Raw genomic sequence first — 21911 nt, 5'->3', positions numbered from 1 at the left:
TGTCCTGTTTTTCCCAAATTATGACTTTTTTTTTTCTTTTGAATTTTTTACATTTTTCTCATAAATTAAGACTTCAGGTTTTTGACGTAAAATTACCTTTTCTGTAATAGAATTTTTTTCTCATCAAGCAGCTTTTTTCTTATAAAATGATTTTTTTATAGTCTTTTTCTGCCATAGAATTCTGCCTTTTTCTTGAAAATTGACCTTCAAATTATGACTTATTTCGTCTAAAATGCCAACTTTGCCCTCATCTTTTTTTTTTTTCTATGTGAAAATAACTTCCTTAAAACTGCAGTTACCCTGTAAATATAAATCATTGGCCACTACATTAGGCACAACATCTCATGCACTCCCTACCAGAAATAAACCAATTGTGTGGAATGCAGTGGCGTGCAATTGTATTATAGTGACAAATGAATAAAGTGTCTCATTTTGTGAATGGTGTTCAGGTAAGAAGAACAAGCTGCGCGTTTACTACTTGTCGTGGCTGCGGAACAAGATTCTGCACAACGATCCCGAGGTGGAGAAGAAACAAGGCTGGACCACCGTGGGCGACCTGGAAGGTTGCGTCCACTACAAAGTCGGTGGGTCCCACAAGTCTCACCCAAGTCTCATGTCCAGCCAGCGACTCCCTTTTCTCAGTGATGACATTTAACTCTGACCCGCAGTCAAATACGAGAGGATCAAGTTCTTGGTTCTGGCCTTGAAGAACTCGGTGGAGGTCTACGCGTGGGCGCCCAAACCTTACCACAAGTTCATGGCCTTCAAGGTGAGGAGTTGATCCGGAACGGCCAAAATTTGCGCTCATCGTACAAGGATACCCCGTTTATCACAGAAAACGTAAACTTTTTTGTTATAAATATAATGTACTTTGTAACTTTTTTCTCGTAATATTAACATTCATTTTCACAAAATTAAGGCTTGCAAATTTCTTGCAAAGTTGCGACTGTTCTCGTACAGCTGCAACTTTATTTTCACAAATTCCCCCCATTTCTACCTTTTTATGTAATTAAAACCATTTGTATAATGTTGCCTTTTTTTCATTGCAACTTGTTTCCCAACTTTTACTTGTGAAATTTCACGAGCCTTTTCCTCGAAGGAGCAGCTTTTTTTCTCATAAAATTATAAATTTGTTTTTGTAAAATTGAGATGATCCTAATTTTAAGCCATAGTTATAGCTTTTTTCATATGAAAATGAATGAAGTGTTTTGTGAAATTTCCCCAAAAAATTATCGTGTCACAACTTTTTTCTTTTCTTTTAAAATTGAGTTTATAACTTAAGATTTTGCAAAGCTAAGATTATTGTCATAAAATTGGGACTTTGTTCCAATATAGTTTATTTTAATAAAATCACAAAATTATTTTATCATTTCTGCAACCTGTTTCTAATAGAAATAGGATTTTATTTCTGTGAAATTGTGATTTTCATTTTTTTTTCTTAATTTGGCTTCTTTTTTTTCTTTTTTTTACACAATGTTACGACTTATCAAAAAATTCCAACTATGTTCTTGTAAGTTAGCTAGCTAGCTATTTTCTCATAATCAAATGTTTTTATTGCAAATTTACAGCTTTAAAATTGTCACATTTTCTTATAAAACTACAACTTGATTTTCATCAAATTAGCCCCCCCCCCCCCCCCTCCACATTAATTTAATTAAACAGTAATCTTCTGCGTAGTTGCAAAATCCTTCTGTGTGGTTGTGCTTGGTGGAGGTAATTGTTGTTGTTGTTTTTTTTGGGGGACTCCAGTCTTTCGGCGAGCTGGTCCACAAGCCCCTTCTGGTGGACTTGACGGTGGAGGAAGGCCAGCGGTTGAAAGTGATCTACGGCTCGTGCTTGGGCTTCCACGCCGTGGACGTGGACTCGGGGGCGGTCTACGACATCTACCTGCCCACCCACGTAAGACGGCAAAACGCCATTTTCTCCCTTTTTGGCGAATGAGGTGGCTGATGTGGATGCGTGTCTGTGTGCAGATCCAAACGCACATCCAGTCGCACGCCATCATCATCCTGCCCAACACGGACGGCATCGAGCTGCTGGTCTGCTACGAGGACGAGGGCGTCTACGTCAACACCTACGGACGCATCACCAAGGACGTGGTGCTGCAGTGGGGGGAGATGCCCACCTCCGTCGGTGAGACTACGAACGCTAAGACCTCTTAAAATTCCAACTTCAGACTTCAGTACAATTTATGACTTTATTCTCTAAAAATGAGAACCTAGCAGAATTTTTTTTCTTGTTAACACGCGACTTTTCTTGTAAAATGAAGTGTTATTTCTTGTAATTAAGACTTTTTTCTTTGCATTATAAATTGTTTCTCATGTATTTTTTTTTCTCATATGGTTTGATTTTTTTTTTAGGCTTGTAAAGTTAGATCTGTATTTTCATGAAATTTATTTTTTTCTCATGCAATTAAGATCTAGTTCTTGTATATGAATCAGGACAATTTCTTTCTCGTAAAGTTCAGACTTCATTCTAAAATTCTGAATTTTTTTCCTCATAACGTTCGTTTTTGAATTAGACTCACAATTTTGCAAGACATCATTTGGCTTAAGCTGAAGCTTTCTCACATCTCATCTGTTCGTCTTTTTTTTTTTTCAATTATTGAAGTTTTCTTCTGCAAGACAAAATATTGCCATTTTATTGCTCTCGGCACATTATTAATAAATCAATATCAGCTATACAGTCACTGTCAATTGCTCATTTAATGACAACTTTTTTAATTTAGTTAGTTTTAATTAGTTTCCAGGGCGGACCTGTTTGTTTTTATTAGTTATAGTTTAGTTTTAATTATTTTTCCTTTAAAAAAAAAAAGTGTATTACTTATGTTCAAGATTTAATAAATATTACGGTAAAATAAAAAAAAGTAGCGCACTTCTTACCCAGCATTCCATTTGAAATGAAAAAAGCAGGCAAGGCAAGCCATGGGAGCCAAAAGTCAAACCCGCAAAATTTTTAGCTAGGAGCGACGTCATCTGAAGGTGCTTTTCTATCGGCTGCTGCTAATATCGAAATAAATATACTTAACTCACATTTAAAACAACCCCAAAGGCTCATGTATGAAATGAATTACCAAAGACACAAACTAGGGACATTTTCACTATTATTATAATAAGTTTTAGTTAGTTATTTCATAAACTAAAAAAAAAACTTGCCATAGACACTTTTTTTTTGCCTGAATGTGTTGATTGATGGATTTGTTTTTGTTGCAGCCTACATCCGCTCCAACCAGATCATGGGCTGGGGCGAGAAGGCCATCGAGATCCGCTCGGTGGAGACGGGCCACCTGGACGGCGTCTTCATGCACAAGAGGGCCCAGAGACTCAAGTTCCTGTGCGAGAGGAACGACAAGGTGAGACCGCCAGCCACTTGCCAAGCACTTTGGGATCAGATTCAGAGCCAGCAGAATTCCCTCAGAGAAGGCTGATCCATACCACAAGACCCCCCCGAGTGCCTGCCAGCCGTCAAGGATGCCCAGTCGCCATACACCAACACAAGCCCAAACCTGGAGTAGTCCAAAATGTGCTTTTGCCATAAAAGTAATAATGTTGTGTTCATAAAAATGTGTGTTTGCCCTCAGGTGTTCTTTGCTTCGGTGCGGTCCGGAGGGTCCAGTCAGGTCTACTTCATGACGCTGGGCCGAAGCAACCTGCTCAGCTGGTAGACGTCTTCCTCTTCTTCCTCCTCCACATCCTCTTCCTCCTGCTCCTCCGCCTGGCCTTCGCTAACACTGGATCTCAGAAGCCACCTCTACAACCGCAACCCCGCCGGACCCCAGCCGGACCCGCGGGCGAGGACTCCACGCACCCTTCCGCGACAGGAGGAAGGTGTCAAATGTGAATTCCCGGAGAAGGAAATCCCCGATAAATCATCGTCGTCCTCGTGGTTTCTCCCGGACTTTGAACGTCTTCTAACCGCCGGAAAAGTTTTAACCAGTCCGTAAATGTGTGTCAGTGTTCTCGTGTGACTGGGATGATGGATGGTGATGAAGATGATGATGTCATGGTGATGCGCTAAGTGGGCGGGGACTCATTTTGGCCAGGAAGTGAGGGCAACAAAAGGACAAGACAAAGAGTATTTTTTTTCTTATTCCTCCCACATGAGCGTGAAAATTTGTGTTCTACCTTATTTTATTTGTTTTTATTAATAATAATATTAATATGATTATTTTCCAATGCACATCCACCCCACTGTCTTGCTTGCTTCCACCCACAGAGGGCGACATGCTGTCTGCACAGAATGTGTGCGTACCAAAAAAAAGTAAATAAAGTTGTGTATGTACAAAAACATATAGAATAATATCTGTGAATAGAAAAAAAATGATTTATTGGTGAGAAGGTGGGTGTGTTTGTGAAGCATGAGATGATGATGATGATGATGATGATGAAGAAGAAGATATCCCCTTGTTCTGGATATTTGCAGTTGGAGGCATATCGCAAACAAAATTGAGAATGAAAAAAAAACTTCGGAAGATGCCATTTTGTATTTCGGGCAAACATCTTGAGCTGGATCAAAATAACAGGAAATTTAGGAAAAAACTCACTGGACCCTTGTCACCGTGGCAACCATGGAAGACACAAAATGGTGGCTCAACCCACACTTGGATTGCATTTTGGAGCAACAGTTACCAAAGCAACGGCAACAAGGATGTCATGGCGACGTTGCAGATGTTGAAGAAGCTGGAGCTGGACCACAAAGACGGGAAGTCTTCCCTGGACGCCGGTTACCATGGTAACTGTGAAAGACAAATTTTAGTGTTTTGGGGACAACAGTTACCATATCAAAAGATGCCACAGCAATTTTCCTGATGTTTGAGAAGCAAGAAGTCCTTGGCAACGGTGGAAGACAAAAATGCCGGATCAACACTCACACACCTGGATGCCATTTTGTGTGTTTAGGCCAACATTTTCCATCCAGCTTAAGGATCTGGTGGCCAAGTCACAAAGACACCCTGGACTTCTACCATGGCAACTGTGGAAGACTTTAGAAGTCACAAAATGGTGGCACTGATAATTGGATGCCGTTTTTTGTTTGGAGCAGCGGACAGCAAGCGACAATGACGAGGATGCAATGGTTACGTTGCGGATGTTTCAAGAAGCTCGAAGAAGACAGAAAGTTGAGGGGGGAACGGCCCTTTTCTGTCACCATGGCAACCACAGAAGACTTACTTTTTTGAAAGTTTTCTGAAGATCCAAGAAAGGATCAGTACAGGTTTTGAATACCCTATGACAATTTATGTAGGCGTCAAAAATGGAGTCTGAATTTTGCTTGCTACTCAGTGATCATTCAGTGAGTATTCTTCAACCATTCAGGAAAACCAGTTTCTAGATCTTGGCAAGAACCCTCTTGATTTATTTTATTTTTATTTTTTTTATTAATGTCTGACTAGAGGTCGGACGTTCACCAAAATGTTAATTTGCTGTTTGTATTGACATTAGCCACCGAATGGCCGAATCAACTCGAATGATATTTGTACTTTGCCCCCCCCCCCCCCCCCCCCTTTCTCAAAACAAAAGCAAAAGAGTGGAGCACACACTGACAGATTGACGTAGCGTTTGGGAAATTTTTGATTCAACATTCGTTTTCAACGGTCAATTCGCTATTCAATTCGACTCGCCACCAATTCGATCACAGCCCAACCGCTGACCAATTGCTTATTAAGGGGTCGAAATTTAATGGTTGAAACAGGGTCCTGTTTCTTGCCACGTGTCAGTTACTAGTTAGAAAACAACCGCTACTCTCAATCTTTCAGGAATCGTCACTTTTCTAGATCCAGGCAGGAATGCTTTTTATTTGGAATACCCTCAGATGACGGTCGTGATATTAGATTGTCGAAGAGACGCTGGATCAAGTCTCCCGGTTTTTCTTCACGTCTCAGCCACTAGCCAGTTATCCACCACAACGCTTCAAACGTTCAGGACTGATCGATTTTTCTGGATTTGGTGAGAACCCAATTGATTTAGAAAAGCAGACATGGTCCTGTGGGCTGTCTCGTGATCATTGCTAATATCGTTAGCATCGTCCATGTGAAAGCGCGCAAACTATCCGTGTTGGGAGTCTTGTAGCCTTTTAAAATCTTGCTGGCAGACGTCTAACACTCGTTTTATCATTAGTTTTGTTTTGGCCGTGACAACAAAGACCTTGATGACATTTTGTTCAACTGTGCATTTATTCGAGTATGCGCTCGCTTCCTGTCGGCTCTTGCGCTAACGGTGCTAACGTGTGTGTGCTTTAGGATGTCCTGTTTTTGTTTCTTTCAATAAACTTGAAAACACATTTAAGCAAGATGGGATGTCTTGGTTTTCCTAACACTGTTTTTCTATGCTACGATTTTTCTCTCTCGTAACATCATGAGAAAAAGGGTTCCTATAAGTTATTTTTTCCCCTCATTGCTTTATATTTTGTCTTGCAACATGATTTTTTTTTTACCCTTTGCATCGCTATAGTAACTTTTTTCTTTTAAACATGACTTTCCTTTTAACATGACTTTTTTCTTGTAGCACAGTCTTCCCCCCCCCCTCAAAACATTACACTTGATTATTTCTCTCAATATTTTTCTTCACTATTTTTTTCTGATGGGTGATGACATTATTAATACATTATCGAAACATTACCATGCTTTTCTTTTCATTACGACTTTTTCTTGTAACAATTTTTATAATAACATATTTTTTTGTCATAACATTGCCATTTATTTTTTGCAATGTTACACCTCACTACACTTTTTTTGCAGGGATGTTTGATACCACTTTTTTTCCCAGACCAATAGCAGTTAAGTACCCAACTCTGATACCAAGTACCGATATCGCTAAAACTTTTGATACATGAAATTTCCCCCAAAAAGCAATGACAGTTAATTTTGAAGAGGTATATATATATATCCCAATATTGTATAGCATTTTCCTTAAAATAGGGCAATTCCCTATTCTTTTCATTTGTTATTCTAAGTTCCTGGTTGTAAAATGGCCACAAGAGTGTGCCATAGCGAGTGCCGATACCTAAAAAAAAAAGTATCCATATTGATACCTGGTATCGGTAGTTGCCCATCCCTACTTTTTTTTTTTTTTAAACACATTTCTTGACTTCAAAAGTTGTAACTTGTTTTAAAATGACCACTGATTTCCTGTAACATTACAACTTCTCTCAGAACAAATTAGTTTGTTCTCGTAACATTACACACTTTGACTTTAACTCATTCACTGCCATTGACGGCTATAGACGTCAAAAATTCATTTGAACTATTTCTTTTTGTTTCACATTTTTTCCACTTTTGTTAACAAGAGTTTGAAAACCTAGAATTTTTTTATTGTACATTTAGAACAGATATAAAATTTGTGATTAATCGTGAGTTAACTAGTGAAGTCATACGATTAATTACAATTAAAAAAATAAATAAGCGCCTGACGCCCCTAATTTTTAATAATCTTTTCTTTCTTTTTTTAAATCGTGTCAGGCGATTAAAATTTTCAATTTTAATTAATCACATGACTTCAATAATTAACTCACGATTAATCACAAATTTTAAATATTTTCTGAATGTGCAGTAAAAAAATTTTTTTTTTAGGTTTTCATAATCTTATTAACAAAAGTGGAAAAAGTGGAAAATTAATAGAAATAGTTCAAATTAATTTTTTGAGGTCTACAGCCGTCAATGGCAGTGAATGAGTTAAACATTTAGACATTTTCTCATAAGATTAAAACTTTTTTTTTTGGGGTGACATTGTGACTTTTTTGTTGTAACCTTATGACTTATTCTTGCAAATTACGACTTTTGTCATAACAAAGAAATTTGCTCCATTACATTTCAGACATTTTATTTAAAATTACATTCTCAGAACTTTACGAATATATTACAGTTTTGTTACTCGTCAGTCTTTATCATAACATTACAACTTTCGTTCTTATTTATTAACATTCTCCCTCTTAATATTTTGAACATCTAAACTTTCTCACTTATCTTTCTTGTAACCTGACAAATGTATGCTTAATAGTAATGACCCCCCACCCCTCCTTCCCTGTGCTGTGTGTGTGTGTTATGGAGTACAAAGCTTTTGGTTGGGAAACCTTGGAGTTTACCTTCTTGTGCCTTAAAACGAAACACTGACGAGAAACTGAACACACCTGTGCAATGTAAGTACAAATTGTCTCTGGAAATAATACAACTTTATGTTCCTGTAATGACTTTGCTCTGTAGGCTAATAGTGTTATCCGCTAATCTCATGATGAATGTTTGTTAGAGTTGTAGTTGTTTTTGGTCATGTGTTTAACAATGTTGTTGTTTTTTTTTTACTTATTTGAACTGCCATTTATTTCATGAATGCGGTCTTCCTCAATGATTGACATGCACGGACACGTCTCTCCTGTGTGTATTGGGATTGTTATTTAATGTTAAACTACTACTAAATGTTGAAATGTTGCTACTAAATAGGAACTCATTCACTGCCATTAACGACATTAGAAGTCAAACATCCATTTTAACCGGCTGGCAGTGTTAAAAACACAATATGAAAGGAATTTTTTTTTTTTTTTTAAAAAAGCACTGCTAAATAATAAAAACCTAATCTCTGTTAAAAAAAATAATAATAAAACAATGTTTAAATCACTACAAATTTATTTTACATGGGCTGCTAAATGTAAACAAAATGCTGCGATTAGCTCCTTTTCCTGTGCGTGTCTGTTTGTGTAATCTCATGAGGAAATGGAAGCAGAAGTCAACCTTGTGTGTCTTTAAAGGAAAATGCGTATTTAAAGTTCACACTATTTCAAATCATAATTATATGAACATTTGTTGTAATTATTTTAATATTTATATGAATGTGCTTTTTAAAAACTAGTTTAAAAACTTCTTTTTTTTTCTTACGTATGTGCAAGTCAGACCAGAGTTGGCCCATCCTGCGGTTGCAGCGTTTCCACGACGACCGATGAGGTCATCACCCTCTACTTAAGAGTCGGACATGGGAGCGGGACCCTCACTCAGGCAGGTGTGAAGCTGTCAGTCGCCATTGTGGCTTGAAAGCTGTCCACTGGCTCACCGCGTCTGACGCTTCTGCATCCCGTGGCCATGTCGGCCATCTTGGCGTTGATGATGCTAACCGTAGAGTTGGCTCACGGACGAAGATCCGCGCTTCCGCAGATGCCTGTGAAAGGTGAGCCGCTAAGATGTCAAATGCAGAATTTGACTTTTTGAACGCAATACCGCATAATAAGAAATGGGGGGGGGGGGGGGGTTGTTTTGAATGCATCAAAAATCTAAATTAAGAACTCACAAATATGTGGAAAGAATAGGTACATTTCATTGGACAGTGGACGTTTTCACAATTTTTTAAATGTATTTTTTTAAATAAATGAAAAGTGGGGTTGCCCTAAAACAAAACAAAATATATATATATTTTTTTCATATTAACAATGGTGGGAAAAAAATAATCTCTGAATCAGTAAATCCGCATTTGCCAAACCGTGAATACGTATGTGGGGGTCCACTCTACTTTATTTTTTATTTTATTGTTCAAGCGAATAAAATCATGTACCTCCGAGAACGACACAACAATGTTAAAACAACATCATTAGCAATAATAAACAGTGTGTCCAAATGATCATGACTCAACATTTCGTGACGTCTTCCCGAACGTGCTTTGTTACGCTGCTTCCTTCCTCCAGACGGCTGCTTCACGGTGGCGCCCGAGTTGGATCTCTTCCGTCTGGAAAGCGAGGCGGTCACCGTGTCTTTTCCCGCCTTCCGGAGGGCCCTCCAAATACGCAACATCGCCCCGCCTGGCGCCGCCTTCCGCATCGCCAAGGGCAACCGCACCCACGACGGCGGCGACGACGACCGAGTCCGGCGCCTCGGCACAGATTTGTGGCTTCTTCCGTCTCAGCCCTCCGACTCGGGCGAGTACACCTGCACTTTCAGGTATCAGAAAGCTTTTCAAAATGTTGCCAAAAAGTGCTTACATTTTTAAAAGCAATGTTAAAAAAATGCATACTACACTAAATATCATAAATAAAGGTTTAATAGTCAACTAAATGTCACAAGGAAATGTGAAAAACACTGCAAAATGTTAAAAAAAAAAAACTAAAAGTTCACAAAATGTTAAGCACTATTAAATGTTTAAGAAAAATATTAAAAATACTAATGTGAAAACATAAAAATGATTAACAAATGTAAAAAAAATACTGCAAATCAAATCGAATTATTTATAATTGTATTCAAATTTTATTATATTTTACTCAATTTATTTTACTAATTTTAAAAATAAAAATTTACATAAAAAAGTGTAGGTTTTTTTAAAAGAAAAGAAAGAAAACACAGAAGTGTTAAAATCACTCCAAAATGTAAATAATCTTCAAAACCACTTTTAACGCACAACCATGCTTGTTTTTGTTTTCGTTGCTGTTGCCGTGGCGATGAAGGAATGTGACGTACTGTATCCAAGGCAGCGTAACACTGTGGGTGTACGCTGCGTCAGCGGCGGACATGGACAGCCTGTGGTATGAGCACGACGCCACGCTGGGAGAAAACGTCACGCTCAAATGTCCCGTTAAGAAACACTTCTCCCACACGCACGTCCGGTGGTTCAAGGTGAGAGCAACGGCGCCCCCTGGCTACCCGACTGACCTTTCTGTGTACACTTCAGGCCTGAAGGGGGCAGTGTGGCTCAACTAAACATTCCAATTGCCACGAACTTTAAATTCAAAATATTCAAACAAATGTAATAAATGTTCCTACTTTTTCAGAAAAAATGTTGAAACTAACTTAATGTAAGATTTTATTTATTTATATATATATATAAGTGTGTGTGTGTGTGTGTGAATAAAAAGAATAATAGCAAAATAAGAGTGCTCAGGTCCCTAAAAAAAAAACAACTTTTTTTCTAAACACAACTAAATTATCAAAATGTTCCAAGCAAATGATGACCATCCTACTAAGTGTCTTAACGTCAAAAGATTTCCTTGCCAATTTCTTTTGCAGGATGACTCGGGCGCCGCCGGCCTCCAGGCCCATAGGTGGCGCTCCTTCCAGCGAGATGCAGGAAAACTGCGGATCCCGGCGGTGCGTCGTTCTGACGGCGGTTTGTACACGTGTCGACTGAGCGTTGTGGTGGACCGCAGGGAGTTCCCTCTCACTCGCACCATCAGACTCCTCGTCAAAGGTGACTTCCACCATGCTGGGCCCAAAAATTCACCATCTCCAATGTCCTTGTCCTCCTTTTTTTTTTTTTTATCAAAAAATTTGAATCCGAAAAAGAACAACTGCATATTCTGCTCAACTCCTTTTATAAATCCGCGTTCTGTCAATCTTTCAGAACCCAAGTTAGCCACGGCGCTAACGCCGCCGCTGATCATCTCGCCGTTGAACGGAAGCGTCCATGATGCCTCACATGGTGAGTCATCCACTTTGTCCACAAGCTAATCAAGTAATGTTTCTTCTTCTCAAGAAAAATACACAAGCCAAAGTAAATACTACTCTGACAAGTATCCAAAAAGTTACTTGAGATGTAACAGAGTAAATGTAGCACATTAATAGCCACCTTCAGCTTTCCATGTGTTGAATTTTGTAGGTTCAAGACTTGAGGTCAAGTGCACGGTGCTGACGGCGTGCCAGTCGAGTCCCTGGACGGCCGTGTGGTGGTCGGCGGACGGCGTCGAGGTGGACGCGTCCCGCCTGAGCGGACGGGCGCTGCAGACCGGCAGGAGGTAGCGCTTCCTTTCTTCAACTCAGACTTTCATTTTCCAAAATGTGCTTCATGTCACAAAATGTTCCGCCGCCGTCCACGCAGGGAAAGCCTGTTGGCGTCGGGTTGCCGGGTGGAAGTGGGGCTGGTCGTCATGGCGATGACAGAAGAAGAGGAAGGGGCGCAGCTAACGTGCGTGGCTCAAAACCAAGATGGGAGACGGGAAGTGACGGTCACTCTTGGCGTGGAGGGTGAGTCACATGACTTTCAAAGTAATCGGGTTTTAACTCAGGGGGAGGTTTTCCAAATTACGGTTTGAAATGAGTCATTTTGCAACAGAGGATAAGACATGAGCTAAGAAGGTTTGTCCCCCCCCAAACAGACTCCAGCATGACATGGCTTGTGGTTGCCTGCGTGTCCACTTCCTGTTTCCTGGCGGTGCTCTCCGTCTTCTTCTACGTTTTGCTCATCAAGCCCAAGCTCAAGAAAAATACGAAAAAGAAGAATGCCGACTACGTCCTTGCGCGCCAGGACAGCGTCTTCTAGTGGATGCTGCAATACGCGCTTTGGGCAACAGATGGCAGCAGCACCCACTACCCTGTATAAAGACGATGCAACCCAAGACACTTAAACAAATCTCTCTCTCTCACACACGCTCACACTCACACACACAAAATATTTCATGTCATTTTTCATATTTTCGTACTGAATAAAACCTGTCCACCATCAACAGATGTAAAGTCATATTTATTGGTCATAAAATTACATTGAAGACAAATGTACATTAAAATATATATGGTAGATGTGCAGAATTGGGCGAAAGGTGGGGTGGGGGGCATTTAAATCAGAATATTAAAAAAAAATAAAGTAAAAATATGTTGTGTTAAAAGAAGCCCGTTTTTTTATTTATTTGCAAAAACTTCATTTAAAAAATGTGAAATCAGCAAAAACAAACATGCAGCCTAAATACATTAGAATAGAAGAAATCTGCAAAAAAATACACATAGAAGGTTTGCATACAAATATTTTAATCTAAATTTTTTAAACCGTAAACCTAAAGCATTTAAAATGTTTTAACACGAACCTAACAAAAAATAATAATTAACTCAACAAAAAATTCAATATTAAGATCACCAAAGAAATAAATCAAATCAGAAATAAATACAGTACTTTAATCAACAAAAACTAATTTTAAATATTTTAATTAAGCCCCCCAAATCTTAAAAAGTGCATGAAATCAATATGCAATAAATACAAAAAATACAAAAGTAAAAGGTAATCAACACAGTACATGAAACAAGATTAAATTAAATTAAAAAAAAAACTTTAAAATCAGCAAAATTAAAAATACAGTAACCAAACAAAAATGGCAATGAAAAAAAAGCTTTATAAAATTAGTGACATAGACATGAAAGTATCAAAAGAAATTAAAAATATATAAAAAATATCCCTCCAAAAAATAAAATCCTAAAAAATTAACATAACTAATCAGGTCAACAAAAATAGAACTACAGAGAGTACAGTCCATCAAAAATAGCATTTGGTTCTCACAATCTTGGCAATAATACAAAGTAGCTTTTTTGTTTTGTTAAATTGGCCACCAGATGGCGCTACAGGAAGTGGCCTCCGTAAAGGGAAACGGCTCTGTGGAACGTATACGCATGCCAGAACCTGTGTGCGCGCGCGTGTCTGGGCGCGCTTCCCAGTAGCAATTGCTCAACTGACGATAAATTGCAACATGTGTCTTTATTCAGACGACGAAGCGGTTGGCGACGAAGAGGACATGTGTTCGATTCCGCTGCTACCAGATGAATGACATGAGGAGGCTGTCATGTGACCAGAGGAGGCTAACCACCACCAAATCATCATCCTCATCAACACACTGGTCAGTACTTATCCGGCCGATTGTTGACCTCTTGGTGTACTTGATGTCATGCAGGAAGTTGAAGGGTTCGCGAGGGCTTTCACGTGTGCACTTTATTTATTTATTATTTATTTTTAAGATATAACGCATTATGCAAGTTTTTACACTAGAGTAGACAATCAAACAGGAAGTGTCATTGATTTCTGTTGTTGGATTTAAAAATACCCCATTCATTGCAAAGGATCCTTCTTTTGTCAGCAAACAATTTTGCCTGGAAAATAGTACACACACCCAAGGGTGTACCAGGAAGTGTCGTCGCATTTATTCTGTGGCTTTTCAAAAATAAAAGTACTGTAAAACCTAACAGTTGACAACATCCCAATTCAAATTAACATAAAAACGAATGACTTTTATTGGTGGAAGCTCAATTTCTCACTTCTCAATTTCCCATGACGTATTGGTAAAGAATCAGATTAATAATTTCAAAATAAAAGTTACCAGACATTGCGTAGAATCTTTCTGCTGCCAGCATTCCAAACATTTTCGCTTGGCAAAGGTATCACGTACACCCTCAGGAAGTATTGTGGCATTTTAGTGTGTTTAAAAAAAATAGAAAAGAAACCTAATTGTAGACAAATGTTGGTTTCCAAATTTAGTACTTGCAGAAAAGCGCATGGTCACATAGCAAGGAACGCAGCCCAGGCAGGTTATAGTCGGATAAGGGCTTTCAGAATAAAACAAGGACATTCCAAAGTGCTATGAGATTTTGATGTGGATATTCCAGATAAATAAAAAGTCAACCAAAGATGTTGTCGTTGACAAATGTTACTTCTGATTAAATGCCCCCCCAAAAAACGAAAGAAAATGCATGGCTGTTATTAACAAATGTTGACACAGGAAGTAGCATCAATAGTAATATGAGGCGGAGTTTAACATTTAAAATTATGTTGACAGATGTTAGTTCAAATAATTTATTTATACGTTTCATTGGTGACTATTCAAACAGAAAATAGTAGTAGAATGAGGTGTTTCAAAATAAAAGTCACCCCAAACACACATTGCATCCATACTATTGTGATGTTGAATTTAAAAATAAAAGCCATCCAAACTGTAATTGTCGACAGCCGTTGCTTGTGATTTGCCTCTATGGGTGTGCTTATGTAGCTACGCGTTGCTACGCAGTGACTAACTTGGCTTCTTTTATTGTTTTATGACTTGAAAGGAAAGATGAAAAGCAGGTGTGGCCTTATCATGGGCGTAATTAACTTTAATAACCACAATTGCTGTCAATAAACTGAGTCATGTTTAACTTGTGTGGACGTAGCTAAACAGCTGAATAACTAGCTAACTACTAGCTAAAGAACCAACCAACTAAAGACTGAACTAACAAACAAACTCGCTAATGCAGAACCTACGCAAATTTATGGAACTGATTGCGAAAAAACAACAAACCATTTAACTACCAGACTTACCAACTGACTATAAGCACAGTAAGTAGGTAAGCTACCACGCTAACGCACAAGTAGTAAACAAAATAAACATCTAAACACTAAACTAATGAACAAACTACTATAAACTAACAAAATCGTGAACTAAAGAACAGTTTACAAGCTTTTTGCAATGGTCACACTCACTCACTCACACACGCACTGACTGCTAATCTGGCCTGCTTCCATCTGCTTACACATTGCGTAATCTTTTTTGGGGTTGTTGCCTTAAATCAGTGAGTCTGAAGCTTCCCTGGCGATTGCTCATGTGGGAAGCGTCAGAGCAGGAAGGCACACGTTGTCCTCAGGTCGGCTGTGGTTTGCCGTCATTTTAGCTGTGAATCCTTCATGTTTGTACGTTTCAGTCATGTGCGGCCATGTGCGGACCATCCTGCTGTTGTTGGTGGTGCGAAGTGTCAACTGGACTCATGCAGCTCAGGGTGAGTAGTGGTGCCGGCCGGGCAGGACGCTGGCCTGGGGGCTGACTAGTGGTGGTAGGTCACACTGGCTGGACGGTGGGAAAGTCCTGTATGGGTCAAAGTGTCGAACCACATGTTTACTCACTAAATGTTCATGTTTGTGTTGTAATGTCCTGGAAAAGTAGAAGCGCAACTATTGATTTTTACCAATACACGTGTCAGTAAAAGTGAAGGAGAAAGAGCTGTGGTGGGACTTTAGGCAAGTGTGGAAAAATAGCTTAAAGTTTTTGGGAATGTGGTCATATCCACTTGGCTACAATTCCAACAGCAGGGCTCAAAATGTCTCATGAGGTTGGATGGCCAACAAATCGCATAAAATAGCTCGCTAGCTAACTAACTAACTAAGTCATGGCTTGATGAACTAAGGACCTCATGAAAAAAATACACACACAAAAACAAAACAAAAACTGATGATTTAACTCAAGGAACAATCGAATTCAAAAACTTACTAATGCACAAACTAATTAACTAACCAACCAACACACTAATTAGCAGTAGCTAACTAGCTAGCTCACTAACTTGCTGATATACTAATGAACTAACTCAATAATATTACAACAAACCAACTTAAGTACCAACAGAAAAGTTAACTAGCACACCAACTAACTAGCAAAAAACAAGCACGCTAATGAATAAACTAACCCACTAAATAAGAAGCAAATTAGCTACCTAACTTAATAAATGACAACTTAACTAAAAAAAAAAACCTGATGAGCCAACTCAGTAGCAGTCCGAAAACCAAATTTAATTCTGATCATTCTTCACAAATGTCTCCCTTCCAAAGAGTTGTTAGCTGGTAACTTTCCACGAAAAGGGAAAATATGCCCCTAACTAACCAACTAACTAACCATCTAACTAACAAACAAACTGACTGACTAACTAAAATAATGCCGTTCTCTAACTAACTAACTGGAGAAAAATCTGACGACTAAAGTTTGTGAGAAAGCAAACTGTGGGTGAGTTTTGTTTGTTTTGTTTTTTTTGTCAGATGAGTGCAAAGATTACGCGGTTCAGTTTGAGCGCGTGTTCTCAGTGCCAGGCGACGCGGCCATGATCAACTGCACGCTGGCGTCGCCCAGCGTCTTCAACTTATCGGCGGTGTCTTACGAGGTGGACTGGTACCGCGTGGAGACGGGACGAGCGCTCCGCAACGTCAGCCGTCACGTCCTCGTACGAGGAGAGACCCTGTGGTTACTCAACGTCACCATGCAGCACGACGGCCATTACCAGTGCGTGCTCAGGTAACGGCTCGCCATCCAACATACAAGCAGTAGAATATGCGAAAGTCACTCACGCAAATTAGCGTATTTTTGCTTCGGCGTAATTATTGATTAAATTGAAATGAATTTGGCTGAACTGAACTGATTTCATTTGAAATGAATTTGAGTTGACGATGAATTCAACGACACTCGTTTTTAGCACACACGTAAGCCCCGCCCCTTCGCTGCCCTCCGCTTGCTGATTGGCCCGCCCCCTCTTTCAGGACGAGTGCCTCGGACTGCTACAAGCAGTCCACCAGGTTGGTGGTGGAACGTCCGCCGCAAGGCGAGTGCGGGCGTCCGCGCAAAGCCTCTCAGAGCCTCACCGTCGGCGTGACCGACACGCTGGCCTGTCCGATGGAAGACGTCTTCAACACGCTTCGCAGCTACGGTGTCCCCGCCTCCATCACGTGGTACAGAGTGAGTGAGTCATGCCTGCCATCTTGCTGCCATGGAAACCACGACGCATTATAACTAACAAACGAGCTAACTGAAAAATGAACGAACAAACTAACAAATTATTTCAGAAGCTAACATAACTAATGAATGAATTAATTTACCAAAGTAAATATCTAACTGCTTAACAAGCTAACTAATTATCCAACAAGTTAGCTAACAACCTGACTGGTCTAACAAACTAACTAGTGATCTATCTAATGAGCGTACTGACTTACTGAAGGACAAACAACTATGTGAAGAATGAATAAGCAAATATCAAACAAACACTAAAAACAACAAAAGAACTAAAAAAAAACAACTGCCAAACTAACAAACAAGCGAACAAACGATCACGCTAACTAACTCCTAATGAAATAACTAGTAAATGAAAGAAGTAACAAACAGAAAACCAAACCCATTAATCAACTAAATAAACTAGCAAACTAACTATTAAATGAAAATAAATAATTGGCTAACAAAAACAAAAATTACCCAACTGGCGAATTAATGAATGAATGAGCAAACTAACGAATTAACTATACAGATAACTATAAAGGTAGTCAAATATCACCATTTTCGTTTTTAGCGTAGCAGCCAACACTTACTGTCAAGAAAAAAAACTGTGTCCGTCTGTGTCCAAATGTCCATGTGTCATCATCCATGACAGGGCTGCGACATGATTGACGACGGCTTCGACGGACACGTCTACCGCAACCGAGCACGCTTAAAAATTCAAGACGTGGACAGCCGCAACAACCAACCGTACACGTGCACCCTCAACTTCAACCTAGACGGCGTCGCGGCGTCCATGTCGGAGACCATCCAGGCTTGGGTGCAAGGTGGGCCACATGGGCAATCCCTCTCACTCTCACCAGGGGGCGTCAGAGATCATTCTATCTCATATTTCAAGTTCTTTCCATATTGCTGGATGGAGATGTCATGTTGTACACGACATAAAGCTCCGTAGTAGCGTAGCATAACACTTTTTGGCACTTAAGTAACGTTCCATACGCCGTAGTAAATCGTTAAGGGTACCAAATGTGGTGGCAGCCTGCTTTTGGCACCCTTTTGTTGGGAAACTGGTCTCTTAAGCTTTTGTGTTTTTGAGATGGTACCGAAATGATGAGTTGTATTGCGCCATATTTTTGGCATTCTGAAGTTATTATACCGTATTGATTTTTGGCCATCTTGTCACCCATTGCTCTGGGTGCCAAAATAGTGCTGATGTTTGTTGTGTTTACAGAGGATTTTTGCTTCGAGCCCCATGTGCTGCAGCCGGCCAATGACAGCGTCAAAGCAGCTATCGGTGAGAGGTCAATTGTAAAAAGTATCAAAAGGTGTTAGTTGCTAATGTGGCTAACATGACTAACTGTGTGTGTTCAGGGTCTCGTTTGACCCGAAAATGTCAAGTGTTTGTGCCGTGCATCGGCACCGTTCCCGACAACCTCATTATTGACGTTTTGTGGTGGGACGACATCGACTTCATTTCCACCAACAACTCTGAAAGGATCTTCGCCTCAGAACCACGGTACCGACATTAATTTTTTAGAAATAAGGGGTACTACTTTTGGTAAACTCCATCGTGCCATCCAAAGTTATATTATAGGGTTAACTGTAAAATAATGATGGTGCCACTTTTCGGTCCGCTTTGGGTAAAGTTTGGTATTTTCGGAGGCTGCAAAAAGTGATGGGTATCCTCCATTGTCTGTCATTGTTGTTTTAACTCCCTGTATTAACTTTCCGTGTTCCAGCATATGGCGTGCGAACGTCCCCCGCAAAGGTGTGTGGATGGAGACAGTGCTGACCATTTCCTCCCTGGAGGAGACCGACTTCCTGGTCAACTACACGTGTCGAGTGCACAACGCGCGGGGGATTCCTGAAGCTCACTTTGTCGTGCTGCCTCAAGGTAAATCTCGTAATGGTACAACAGCCGCCATCTTGTTGCCATGCCTTGACTTCCTGTGTGTTATAGAGCAGGGTGACCTGGTGGCCGTCGGCTGTGCGCTTGGCGGCGTGGCGGCACTTGCGGTGATCACCCTGGTGGTGTACTTCCGTTTTAAGATTGACGTGGTGTTGTTCTTCCGGAGCTCCTTTCCAGTCTTCTATGCAAATAAGGGTAATAAAATGCTAACACAAGCATGCAAAATAATCATAGTAATAGTAATGTAGCTAACACAATCAGAAGTGTGGCTAACACTCGCGCGCTTAGTTAAGTTTTTTAACGCTAGCGTGTGAAGTGATGCAGCTAATATACTTTAGCAGCTAACACAAGTATATTCAGTGATATACCGGTAGTTACTAACACTGGCTTGCTAAGTAATGTTTTTAATGCTAACGGCTTAAGTTGGCACATTTAACACTTTCCTGCTAAATGAGGCAGCTAATGACACGACTAACAAATGACGCTAAGTAATATGGCTAACACGCGCACGCTAATTAATGTGGCTAACACGAGCACACTAAGTTTTGCTGCTAATACTAGTCTATGAAGTGACACGACTTAATACTAGGCTGCTAAGTGATGCGGCTAACACAAACGCGTCATGCTCAGTGACATTACAGTTACAGTAAATGCAACAAACACAATCAGACTGAGAAATGTGCCTAACACTAACACGCTAAGTGATCCAGCTGAGTGTAAACATTTATTCTGTTTGCGGTGGTTGTTTATCAGAAAATGACGGTAAGCAGTTTGACGCCTACGTGACGTCATACTACCCGCTCAGCTGCCAGCTGAATGTTAGCCACGGCGTGCTAACGTTTGCTCTCGACGTTATGCCGCAAGTGTTGGAAAAAGCTTGCGGCTACAAACTCTTCATAGCCGGACGAGATGGCCTGCCAGGACAAGGTAACTAGAGTTTGTTAGTTTGGGAGCTAGCACTGCATATAGCTAGTTTTAAAAAAAAAGTTTTTTTAAAAAAAAGTTCATTTCTATTTTTTTTGTGAGTTAATTTATTCGTGATGTGAATGAGTGAATGAGTTTGTAGTCTTTTAGCCAATTAGTCAGTCAGTTAATTCGTTTGTTGAGTGTGTTGTACATAACAGTTAGTTAGTTAGTTAGTTAGTACATGACTGAGTGAGTAAGTCAGTGGAGTTGGCATGATTAGTTAGCTAGTTAGTTAGTACCTGACAGTGAGTGAGCAAGTGAGTCAGAGAGGTTGGCTTGATTAGTTTGTTAGTTGGTGAGTGACTTTGTACATTTTAGTTAGTTAGTTAGTACCTGAAAGCGAGTGAGTCACAGGTTGGCTTGGTTAGTTATTTAGTTGGTCAGTGACTTTGTACATGGTGGTTAGTTAGTTAGTTAGTTGTGATGAGCATTATATATTATTATTATTATTGTTATGATTAATTAGTAGCAATAATTTTCAATTTCATTGAGTGTGAGTAAGTGAGTTTATTAGCATGTTAGTCTGTTAGTAGGCGCATTAGTTAGTAATGGCGTGGGAGAATGTATTAGTTAGTGGCAGTGAGTGTATGCATCTTTACTGACCTTTTCCACTGTTGTGTGTTTATGTTGGTTTGCTTCCTCCTGCAGCCATGGTGGATTCTGTGCACGACAACATGCTGGCCAGCCGCAGACTCCTTCTGCTCTACGGCGCCTCGTCCTTCAGCTGCACGCACAGCCACCACCACCACCACCACAACACTAACAATAACAACAACAACCTAGGCGAGGAGGTCTGTTTGGACCAGCAACGTCAACACGAGTGTACGGTGGGCATGCATCAAGCGCTCATGGAGGGAACCCTCAAGGTCAGCTCTGCAACCAACACGCAAACCACTTAGTGAGTTTGTCTCGAGAGTTTGAAGTGTTTGTTGTGTTTATTTTGCAGGTGGTGCTGGTGGAGTTGGAGGAGGTGAGTGCGGCCCAGCTGGCTCTCTTCCCGGAGTCACTGCGTCACCTGCGGAGGAAGCAGGGCGCCGTGTGCTGGTGGAAGAACCACAACCACCAGCAGCAGCTGAACCCAAAAAGCTGGACCACATGCACCGGGAAGTCCTCCCCGTCCAGGACCGGCACACGATACCAAGAGGAAGTGCACTCGCCAGCTTGCCTGTCTCCTTCCTCCAGGTTCTGGAAAGAGATCCGCTATCACATGCCAGTGAGGGGCAAGAGTGCAGCGGCCCCTGAAAGGACCGCTCTCTTGAAGGTGTAACCACTCACGGCAAGACCACGAAGGTGACGGACAGATGGATGGATTGCCAGTGGGAGGTTCTTCTTGCTTAGCCCTTCGATTGTTAGCCTCAGCGCACGAGCATGTGTTGGAGTGGTCCTCAACCCTGATCCTCAGGGACCGGTATCCAGCCTGTTTCCCATGTCTCCCACAGCCAACACAGGTGGAGATCGTTATCAGCCTTCTCCAGAGATTGCTGATTAGCTGATGATATGAATCACCTGTGTTGGCTGTGGGAGGCATGGAAAACAGGCTGGATACCGGTCCCTGAGGACCAGGGTTGGGGACCTCTGTACCGACAGGGGCTCAACCGGGAAGTGTGTGTAGAATCATAGTGCCCTCTAGTGGCGAATTAATTCAGCGTTGTGGAGTGTATATAATAAAACTAAAGTAAAACATTAATTCATTCTTTGAAGATTTTATTTATCATACACTTTTGTGATGTCATTGAATTTTGAGTTGAACGTAATTTTGAATGTAATTGAAATCAGATCGAACTTTATTTATATAACACTTTTCAGACAAAAATGCAACTCAAAG

General features: G+C 40.4%; 3 protein-coding genes across 7 annotated transcripts in view; all 3 read left to right on the top strand.

The window, feature by feature from the left end:
* Window positions 1-6285, top strand: part of LOC144060969 (mitogen-activated protein kinase kinase kinase kinase 4-like) — a 38142-nt gene extending 31857 nt beyond the window's left edge. Inside the window, 6 exon segments of the mRNA XM_077580955.1 lie at window positions 450-584; window positions 669-769; window positions 1750-1966; window positions 1969-2133; window positions 3213-3352; window positions 3581-6285. Coding sequence (XP_077437081.1) covers window positions 450-584; window positions 669-769; window positions 1750-1966; window positions 1969-2133; window positions 3213-3352; window positions 3581-3664 — 842 coding nt within the window. The 3' untranslated portion in view covers window positions 3665-6285.
* A 1332-nt stretch (window positions 6286-7617) lies between these two features.
* On the top strand, window positions 7618-12402 carry LOC144060970 (interleukin-1 receptor type 2-like). Of its 3 annotated transcripts, XM_077580958.1 has the most exons (10): window positions 7618-8130; window positions 8876-8981; window positions 9099-9146; window positions 9658-9910; window positions 10411-10579; window positions 10970-11150; window positions 11304-11381; window positions 11559-11694; window positions 11778-11923; window positions 12055-12402. In XM_077580958.1, the coding sequence occupies exons 3-10, from the start codon at window positions 9134-9136 to the stop codon at window positions 12216-12218; spliced, it is 1140 nt and encodes a 379-aa protein (XP_077437084.1). In that variant the 5' UTR covers window positions 7618-8130; window positions 8876-8981; window positions 9099-9133; the 3' UTR covers window positions 12219-12402. The 3 variants fall into 3 exon arrangements, with proteins under 3 accessions (XP_077437084.1, XP_077437082.1, XP_077437083.1); XM_077580956.1 differs by having other exon boundaries at window positions 8876-9146; XM_077580957.1 differs by having other exon boundaries at window positions 8872-9146.
* Window positions 12403-13345: 943 nt separating this feature from the next.
* On the top strand, window positions 13346-21773 carry LOC144060091 (interleukin-1 receptor-like 2). Of its 3 annotated transcripts, XM_077579258.1 has the most exons (12): window positions 13346-13557; window positions 15389-15463; window positions 16491-16743; window positions 16986-17181; window positions 17867-18038; window positions 18443-18505; window positions 18583-18727; window positions 18951-19105; window positions 19172-19315; window positions 19874-20047; window positions 20735-20952; window positions 21033-21773. In XM_077579258.1, exons 2-12 carry the CDS (start codon window positions 15391-15393, stop codon window positions 21351-21353), a joined length of 1914 nt encoding a protein of 637 aa, XP_077435384.1. In that variant the 5' UTR covers window positions 13346-13557; window positions 15389-15390; the 3' UTR covers window positions 21354-21773. The 3 variants fall into 3 exon arrangements, with proteins under 3 accessions (XP_077435384.1, XP_077435383.1, XP_077435385.1); XM_077579257.1 differs by lacking the exon at window positions 13346-13557 and having other exon boundaries at window positions 15320-15463; XM_077579259.1 differs by lacking the exons at window positions 13346-13557; window positions 19874-20047 and having other exon boundaries at window positions 15320-15463.
* The last annotated feature ends 138 nt before the right edge of the window (window positions 21774-21911 follow it).

This window comes from Vanacampus margaritifer, chromosome 11, assembly GCF_051991255.1.
Source record: "Vanacampus margaritifer isolate UIUO_Vmar chromosome 11, RoL_Vmar_1.0, whole genome shotgun sequence".
Taxonomy (NCBI): Eukaryota; Metazoa; Chordata; class Actinopteri; order Syngnathiformes; family Syngnathidae; genus Vanacampus; species Vanacampus margaritifer.
Note: the sequence above shows the minus strand (reverse complement) of the source record. Positions and strands in the feature narration are given on the sequence as shown.

Coding starts and splice junctions, on each gene's coding strand:
- LOC144060970 (XM_077580956.1), top strand. CDS start 9,062: ATGTCGGCCATCTTGGCGTTGATGATGCTAACCGTAGAGTTGGCTCAC. Junction 10,580..10,969: donor CGCACGTCCGGTGGTTCAAG/GTGAGAGCAACG, acceptor TTTCTTTTGCAG/GATGACTCGGGCGCCGCCGG. Junction 11,924..12,054: donor GGTCACTCTTGGCGTGGAGG/GTGAGTCACATG, acceptor CCCCCCAAACAG/ACTCCAGCATGACATGGCTT.
- LOC144060091 (XM_077579258.1), top strand. CDS start 15,391: ATGTGCGGCCATGTGCGGACCATCCTGCTGTTGTTGGTGGTGCGAAGT. Junction 18,039..18,442: donor CATCCAGGCTTGGGTGCAAG/GTGGGCCACATG, acceptor TTGTGTTTACAG/AGGATTTTTGCTTCGAGCCC. Junction 18,728..18,950: donor ATCTTCGCCTCAGAACCACG/GTACCGACATTA, acceptor TCCGTGTTCCAG/CATATGGCGTGCGAACGTCC.